General features: G+C 42.7%; 1 protein-coding gene across 1 annotated transcript in view; it reads right to left on the bottom strand.

Moving 5' to 3' along the window:
* ptpn20 (protein tyrosine phosphatase non-receptor type 20) overlaps positions 1-8,756 on the bottom strand; it is a gene marked incomplete at both ends in the record, with an annotated part of 69,246 nt that overhangs the window by 36,676 nt on the left and 23,814 nt on the right. Inside the window, 8 exons of the mRNA XM_083775021.1 lie at positions 2,192-2,285; positions 3,324-3,431; positions 4,349-4,560; positions 5,528-5,644; positions 6,240-6,347; positions 7,246-7,323; positions 7,753-7,832; positions 8,290-8,614. Coding sequence (XP_083631147.1) covers positions 2,192-2,285; positions 3,324-3,431; positions 4,349-4,560; positions 5,528-5,644; positions 6,240-6,347; positions 7,246-7,323; positions 7,753-7,832; positions 8,290-8,614 — 1,122 coding nt within the window. The remainder of the gene's footprint in view (positions 1-2,191; positions 2,286-3,323; positions 3,432-4,348; positions 4,561-5,527; positions 5,645-6,239; positions 6,348-7,245; positions 7,324-7,752; positions 7,833-8,289; positions 8,615-8,756) is intronic.

Here is an 8,756-nt window from a genome sequence, read left to right as displayed (position 1 = left end):
ATTCCAATGAGCTTTATTGGCATGAAAAAAACATATACAGCGATTGTATGCCTGTGTACATGTGCTTAAAATGACAGACATCAACGGACTTTGCTGCTCACGTAAGCATACATGCCAATAGCTACACCAGAGCTCATAGTGTCTATAAGCATCTACCTGTAGTATGTTGTAGGCTATGCATATTATGGTTTCAGGCCGTAAACAATAAAAGGGTCATTTTGTGGTGAACCCCAAGGGGAAAATGTCTTCTCCAGAGGAGCAGTTTCGTTAGTGACGTACTCAGGGACACTTAAACCATGCGACACAAAGCCTGGAGGAGCCGAGGATCCAACCAGAGGCCTTCTCATTCCCAGACAGCCTCCTCTCTAACTCCAGAGTCACCACCGCCCCAATGTCACTATAGCAGCATTAGCTGAACCATCTCTCTCTCTCGCCGGGCTCCATTAAGCAGTTCAAATGATATTACTAATCATATTACAGTTTTATAAGCTGGGGGCGTGTGGTATGTCATATTGCAATTTTGGACATGTTAAGAAGCGCTTTCGACACCCCATGGATTGCGCAAAACGGCCTTGAATTAGTCATGGGAGTGTTTAAGGAGTGTTTGAGACGTACCCAATCAACATGTCCGTACTATTCTCTTTAACAGTCAGCTGATGTCACATACGGAATGCGCACTTTGGGGATCGTGGTATTACATTTCTTCATGCTGGCACCATAGAAGACATGACATGACTTTGTCACATTTGGGTTAATTATTCCTATTGCACTGCATGCTGTCACCTTTATGCCTCAAAATAATTTGTTTCTATTGAAAAACACCAGTAAAATAACGTTTATTATATTTTATTTCATTCAAGTCATGATGAAGGAATGAGTTGAATGCTGCTGCTTAATGCTGTGCCTCTGGCCCCGATGGTATATGGTCTTCGCTCGTAGCATTTTATTGAAGAAGACTTGAATCGGTGATGTGATACAGCATATGAAAGCAAACTTCCCAAGGATTATGGAGATGTTTTTATTTATTTTTAAGGTTGAGAAATGAAAGGTTGAGAAAAAAAAGACGCAAAAAGAGGCTGTTGCCATGTCTCATAGAAACAAGTAAATAGGTCTATAAGAATAAGCGCATATAACAGGGGTCTGTAACCTATTTTAAATGAAGTGCCATGTTTTTATTTTCTAGATAGTGAGTCTGCCATATCCAGATTAATTTGAATGACACCACATTAAAATAAAAAAACATATTTTGATTGTCCACAAATATAAAGTTCTTCCTTCTTTTTAAATATGTTCTTGCACATTGTTATAATGATCATTATATATCCCCCTGCAGTAAGAGTTCATAGTTTTAATGAATGAATGTGATGCATTGTGAGCTGGTAGATCTGCTATTTTCAAAAGTAATCTTGGAAAATTTTAATTTAATTTTTGGATTAGCCGTCCTTAGTTGGGCAAATGCATTCATCTGGGGATCCTTGACATGGGAATGTGCTGTGTGAGGATCACTGGTTTAAACAACATTAGGAGAAAAGCCCAAATAACCACTTTAGAAACAAGAAAAGCAACCACAAATAGTACAACTACCAATATTTACAAGCAACTTTACAGAAAAAGAAGACGCTTATAATAAACAGACATGGCAACACTCTAGCAGCCTCCCAGAGCCGCTCAAGTGTAAAATCAAACAGTGCTTTTTGCGTTTATGAGGTTGTCAGACCCACGTCTAATCGTTATGCGCTGAGTGTTTTTAGGTCAAGGGGCTTAATAGCAAATTGTAAAACGCATCTTCAAAATCCAGCCCTCCATCTCTTACAGAATCACTTTTGTCCATACTTTTGTCTCATATGTCCAAAACGGTTTCTTTTCAGAATTCAAAAAAACAGCAAAAGTAGCAGATCCACATACAAGCTCAAAACGCGGCTGCACTTAGTAAGTCTCTCTGGATTGGATAGACTGCTTAAAAGCCTAAATTGTAAATTGAAGGTATAGCCTACAAAATATGTTTTCAAATTGCGTTGAGCCTGACTCTTCTTATACAGCTGACCAGATGTCAACGAGGGTTGTCACCCATACAGACTGTTTTTAACATATGTTTATTGATTTTTCTTTACGACACAGTATTCTCAAAAACAATAATTCACTTATATTTTTTCCCATACAGACTGTTGATGATAAGTCATTAAAAGATTACCAATCTGAATGCGTCCAGTTTGCTCGGCTGCACCCCCAGACACCAGACTCTTGATGTAGATACCTCCGTAACGGACACTGGTGTTTATTCCTCCCTTTTAGAGAGAAACATTACAGTATGTCAGAAATTATTACTTTAACGTACATTACCTTTAAGTACTTACTGACGGGGGTTGGGGGGGAACGGCCCACCAATGGTCCCCCGGCCCACAGGTTGAGAACCACTGCTTTTTAGACCAGTGGTTCTCAAAGTGGGGTCCGGGGACCCCCAGGGGTCCTTGGGGCGGTTCCACAAACAAAAACTAAAAGCAGGATCACAATCAGTTCAAATTGTATACGTTGAGTATTTAAAAAGATACTGCATTGTATTTACTTTTTCTCTTGTTTTTGAATGTCTGTTTTTCGTTCATCTCCTATTTTTCTGTGTTCAATTTTAAAAAAGGAATAAACATTGAGTCAAAAAAAATAGCTGATCTGCAAGCTCACACCGTGTCACTTTGTGCCACGCTGTGAGCTTGTACACCTGTATTTTATTTTATTTTTATTTTTGAGGGGCGCTATCCCCTCCTATGCCCAGCCTGGCTGATGATTGACTGATCACCCCATAGCGATGATTTGATTGGCTGAGCAAAGTACATATTGAGGGCAGAATAGTGAATTAGATTCAAAGCGATTGGCCCGGAATGACATTTGTTTTGCTTTAATTGGCTGTATGATGATAAGAGCGCCCCTCACTTCACACGGATGTGATTTTTTTTTTTATTCACCTTGAAATAATTTGGATACTTTTTTTTATGACTGAGAAAGGAGAAAGAGGCCGCGCAGCTCGTAGTCACGATGCCATCAAGAAAAAGGAAAATAAATGTGACTACAAGCTGTGCGGCCTCTCTCCTTTCTCAGTCATAGTTTTATCTCCTGCTGTCAGCACCTCCCCACTACTCTTGTGCGCTCCTACCTTTCTGTTTGTTCGGATACTTTTTTTAAATATAAATCTTCTACTCTGGGGGGTCCCTCCCTGGCACAAAACATTTCCAGAGGGGAGGTCCGCGGCCAAAGACTTGCTGCTTTGAGCAGCACTGAGTCACAGTGATGATGATGACAAGGCTCTTTGGGTGAATTGTTCAGTGACTCACAGCGACGCTGATGCCCAGGCTGCCGTTGGCCTTCTTCAGCTCCACTTCTATCTGCTCCCCCGCTCGCTGCAGACTGCAGATGGAGGGAGACCTCGAACTGAATGGATCCTAAAAAAACAGAAAACAGTGAGGGGCTTTGAACGTGTGTGTGTGTGTGTGTGTGTGTGTGTGTGTGTGTGTGTGTGTGTGTGTGTGTGTGTGTGTGTGTGTGTGCGTGCGTGCGTGCACGTGTGTGTGTGTGTGTGTATGTGTGTGTACTCATTTCATGACGTATGCTCCAATAAAGACATTTTTTATTGAACAATAGTGATAGCAATTTGTCAGTTAACTGATTAGTTGAAAATATCGTTGCTTCAACTATGAGGCGACATCCTTTCTACATTTGCTTCTGTGGTGTTATCACCTGTGGGGACCAGTAGTTAAATAGCATCACAATCATTTTAACCACTTTATTGATTTATACGTTGGCTATTCTAAAGCAGCAGATGTACAAGCAGTCAAGCACACAGTGAGCTTGTACATCTGCTTTTCTTTTCTTTTTTATATATATATATTCTCTTCTGAGGGTCCCTGGCACAAAAACATTGACACAAAAAAGTTTGAGAACCACTGCTTTAGAGAACATTAACCCATTTAGGCCTGACGTCGAAATATTTTTTTCTTCTGAAAAACAGATGTGGTCAAGGACCCCAAGAATTATATGTAATATGCCGCCGACCCCCCCATCTGAAAATATGTTGTTCCAGGGACCCTCAGAAGCAAAGATTTGAGATAAAAACTGAAACTCTGAAAGAATACATATTCAAAGACTTGAGGCACATTTTCACGATTTTTCAAAAATAGCAGACCTACAAGCTCGTAGCGCGCCACTCGGTGGCGCGCTACAAGCTTGTAGATCTGCTATTTTTCAATAGCTAAAGTATAACATAACGCTTCAAACACCAAAAGGGGTTCCCGCCCCGAGAATGGATTAAAAAAAAGAAAAAGAACAAAGCACAGGACACCACGTGCGTAGCGTCTCTGACCTGCGCGTCCAGTATCCGCACCACGGGGATGTGCAGCCTCTTGCCGTGCTTGGGCGTGGCCATGTTGGAGAGCGCCAGGGCCTCCTCCAGTTCCTCCATGGCGGGACGGTACTCGGTGCCGCTCAGCGTGGTCTGAGAGCCGAAGCCCCTCTCCAGCGCCACGCCCAGGGTGCTCTGGCTCAGCAGAGACGACCTGCTGTCCCTGAAAGACTCTGAGATGGACGGTGCATACTTAGTTTAGACTAGTCATTGGTTAGACATGGGTTAAGGTTAGGTTTGGGTGTGCTGCCCCGGGAGGTTAGGGTTAGGGTGAGGGTTTGAGATAGGTTGTAGTTGTAGGACTAATGACTGGTCTAAACCAATGACTAGTCTAAACCAAAAGCTGTCTGCTTTGAGGACGAGGAGGAGGACTTCCAGTTCGATTCCATTTTCAGAACTCGTATACTATACTCGTATCGGGGGTTTTACTTCAGTAGAAGTATCAATGCTGTAATATAGAGTTAAGTTAAAAGTTAAAAGTTAAAAGTCCGGAATTCAAAATGGACTTGAGTAAAAGTGCAAAAGTATTGGCATCAAAATGTACTTAAAGTGGCCCAGGCCGTAGCGTAACGGTCTGGGCACCTGACTGGTAATCCAGTCGCAGTGTGCCGCGGGTTCGACTCCCGGACCCGACACGGCCTTTACTGCATGTCATCCCCCCATCTCTCTCCCGTTTCCTGTCAGCCTACTGTCTGTCCCTTCAAAAAAAAATCAATAAAAGGCGTAAGCCGCAAAAAAAATTCTTAAAAAAAAAAAAAAAAATGTACTTAAAGTACCGAAAGTAGAAAGTACTCACTATGCAGAGTGTTTTCAATGTATTTAAATAAAAATAAGAAAATAGCAGATCAACAAGCTCACAATGTGTCGCATCGCGACGCATTGTGAGCTTGTTGATCTGCTATTTTTTTATTATCGGCTATTTTCAAACGGCCGAAATGTATAGGGCCGAAGTGGTTAGTGTATGTTTTGTAATAATAATCAAAATCTACAAAGTAGCCTTTTTGCCGGCGACCACTCATCGGCATAGCATAGAGTAGACAATACATTGAAACCAACAGTGCATCTGTATAAGCCTTGTATAAGCCTAGATCAGTCAGAAAGCAACAAGGAGTGGGGCCATATACTCCACTGTGTACATACGTTTCGGTTGGGACACGATGAGCTCTATTTCGTCAGGGCTCTGCTGCAAGATGGCGGCCGCGTCGCTGAACGTCACCCCTTCCAGGCTGATCTTGTTGAGGGAGATCAGACGGCCACCTGGGAAATGAACCGATCGACACACAAACGTTTCGGTTAAAAAAAGGACAAAATCTCCAGCAGGGGATTTCACTTAATAAAATAAAACACATTGAAGTCACCCTTTATGTTGCTTCTGTTGCGAAACAATATTTTTGGTTCGACAAGGCTGTGAAGCGTTATGCCTAATTTATGGTCAGTCGCGGGACCGCGTTGCATTGCAGGAAACAGCCGACCTACAAGGTGACGACAGCGCGTCATTTCCGCGCCACATCGTCAGCTTGTAGGCCGGCTGTTTTCGGCAACGCCGTCCTCCGACAAAGTACGAATCTGGCTTCATGGAGCCGGTAACAAACAAGCGTCTGTTTGCAATGGGCTATAATGCATACACTTTTGGGCCACTTCCCTACTTCCTTCACAGGTGTTAGAGATGGTACTAATTAGTAATGAAGGCTCTGTTCCGTTTTGGTCAAACAGAGCAGGGCGCTGCTATTGTTGCTATGTTGGCTCACTTTCCAGTGAGCCAACATGTGAAGGAAGTATGGAAGCGGCCCGGAAGTATAGGACGAGTTATTCTGCCGTGCATAGAGCCAGTTAAATGTGTGCATCTCTGCACCTGGTCTGATTCGGCCATCTATGTACGCAGGCCCGTCAGGCACGATGGAGGCTATGAAGATCCCCAGGTCCAGCTTCCCTGTGTTGTCCTCTCCCACGATGATGAACCCTGAGAGAGAGGGAAGAAGACCCAACCAGGTGGTGGAAAAAAGCTCTCAATTGTTTTACTTATGTAAAAGTATCAATACTGCAATATAGAAATACCCTGTTACAAGTAAAAGTCCGGAATTCAAAATGTACTTGAGTAAAAGTATTGTCATAAAAAATACTTAAAGTACTAAAAGTAAAACTAAGTACTCATTGTCCAGAATGTCTCATTTCAAGTTTTCAAAATGTATACAAATCTTTTGAAAATAGCCGATCTACAAGATCACAATGCGTCGCATCACGACGCATTGTGAGCTTGTAGATGTATTATTTTCAAATAAATTAAGTGGCTAATGTATGTTTTGTAATAATAACCCAAATCTACAAAGTAACTCGTAGTAACTAAAGTGTTCAAATAAATGTAGCGGAGTAAAAGTACAATATTGTGGATCCCAGGTGTAGTGGAGTAGAAGTAAAAGTATTGGAAATTGGAAATACTCAAGTAAAGTACAAATACCTCATATTGTACAGTAAAGTACAGTAAATAAGTCAATGTGTAAGTTACTTTACACCACTCCTGTGCAGAAAGAAAAGGCTCCATACTCTAACCACTCATTGTACACCGACTGCTCCCTCGGATCAGCTAACACAGGGAAGCTGTCTGAAACCCACTCTGCATTTGATGCATGTGTTTTTACTATGCTTATTGTAAATCGCTCTGGATTAAAAAAAAGTGATTTACTGTGATTTTTTGGGAGTGGGGAGAGTTAATGTATGGAGAAAAGAGGGGGGAAAAGGTACAATAATGCTGTAAATGTTTACGTTCACTCTCCTCCCAGTTCTGTACAACTGTATAAATGAGTGTGCTTATCAATAAACAGAATAAAATAAAATAAAAGTGATCCAAACTCCATACATACCAAAGCCTAATTTGGGGTCCTTCTTCAAGGTCACACAGATTATCTCTCTCTCCGGCGAGGTCCTGGTCGGGGTGTCGACTGCGAGAGGCAGATGTTTCACATTTATGGCCAGTCCTATTTAATGTGCTGCTCTCTATCAAACACTTGTGATCACTTTAATGCACATCTTCCCCCCCGTTGGCTCATCTTGGGGACGAGCCAAAGTGCACAGCACAGTAAATCAGTTTAAGGAAGGAAGGCTTGCAACTCACTTTTAATGCTGTGTATACTATAAATGTTTTTTTTTGTACACAGTGAGTTGCGAGCCTTCTTTTCTTCAACTGCCTTCCATTAAAAGACAATCATATTACATTAAGACATCTATAGTTATGGGCGTTTCTATCTACTATAGGAGAAAGGAAACACATTACACTTAAATGATAGACAAAACAACTACGGTCATAATACTTGTGTTCTGGAGATGACAAGCTATATCAGACCGTGGACCGACAGGGTACGTATACTCACTCCGAATGGAGGAGGAGGCCTCAGAGTCCTGCTTCTGTAGCGACACACTGGACAGGATTCTAGGAATGGCCTCTGGAGTGCTATACCACATAACAACGATACAGTGGAGTTATACCAAACCATGAGTTGCACCAAACATACAGCATGGAATCCATACTTTTTTAGCTCAAGACCCAGAAGAGAAATCTGATGTATCCCTGGCCGTTACTCAAACTAGTGAAAATAGCCAATCTACAAGTCCCGATTATTGTGGCCAAAATAATTGCCATTGACGAAATGATCGCGACTAAATAAGCATACAACTCTGGGGAGGAACATTAGCCAAAGTTGTAGATGTACTAGCTCTAACTTGTTGTGAGCTTGTTTACTATTTTTGTAGTAGGCTACAGAGCCAACCCATGACAATTCCACGATAAAGTAAAATCTCTGTGACGTGATCATCGTGAGCTTTCATTTTTTGCTTTTTATCGCGATAAACCACCATAATGCTTATCGTCCTGTCATGTCTCCTGTTATAGCCTACATATTATGGATTACCTCCAACATGGCCCATCCTTAGCTTCCGGGGGGTCTCCCGGGAGGCTAGCTCCGTCCAGCTCCGTGTCTTTGCTGGACAAGACGCGCTCCCGGCTGTGCTCCCTCCTCAGCTCCCTCTGCTGGCGGAGGCGCGCCTCCAGCTTGGCGGGCAGGTCGGTGCAGGACTTGGAGAGCGAGTCCTGGTGGGCGGCGACCCCCGCGCCCACGCCCGGCGTCAGGCCCGCCATGTTCAGCATGCCGTCTGAGCACGACAGGCGCTTCATCAGGCTGCTGTTCCGAGACTGGTAGAGGGCCATGTAGTTCATGCTGTCCATGTTGTTTTCATCTGCGACATCAGAGACCAAAAGCCAGGGAGAGATCAGGGAAGGTTTTCTTTCATTTCTAACTTGCCATATCCCACATTAAAGCAGCACTGTATAACTTTCTTTTATGTGTAATAATACAAATATATATGTCCAACCTGTAAG

Source organism: Protomyctophum parallelum (assembly GCF_964188405.1).
Source record: "Protomyctophum parallelum genome assembly, chromosome: 10".
NCBI lineage: Eukaryota > Metazoa > Chordata > Actinopteri > Myctophiformes > Myctophidae > Protomyctophum > Protomyctophum parallelum.
The sequence above is the reverse complement of the archived record's forward strand: the minus strand, read 5'-3'. Positions and strand labels throughout refer to the sequence as shown.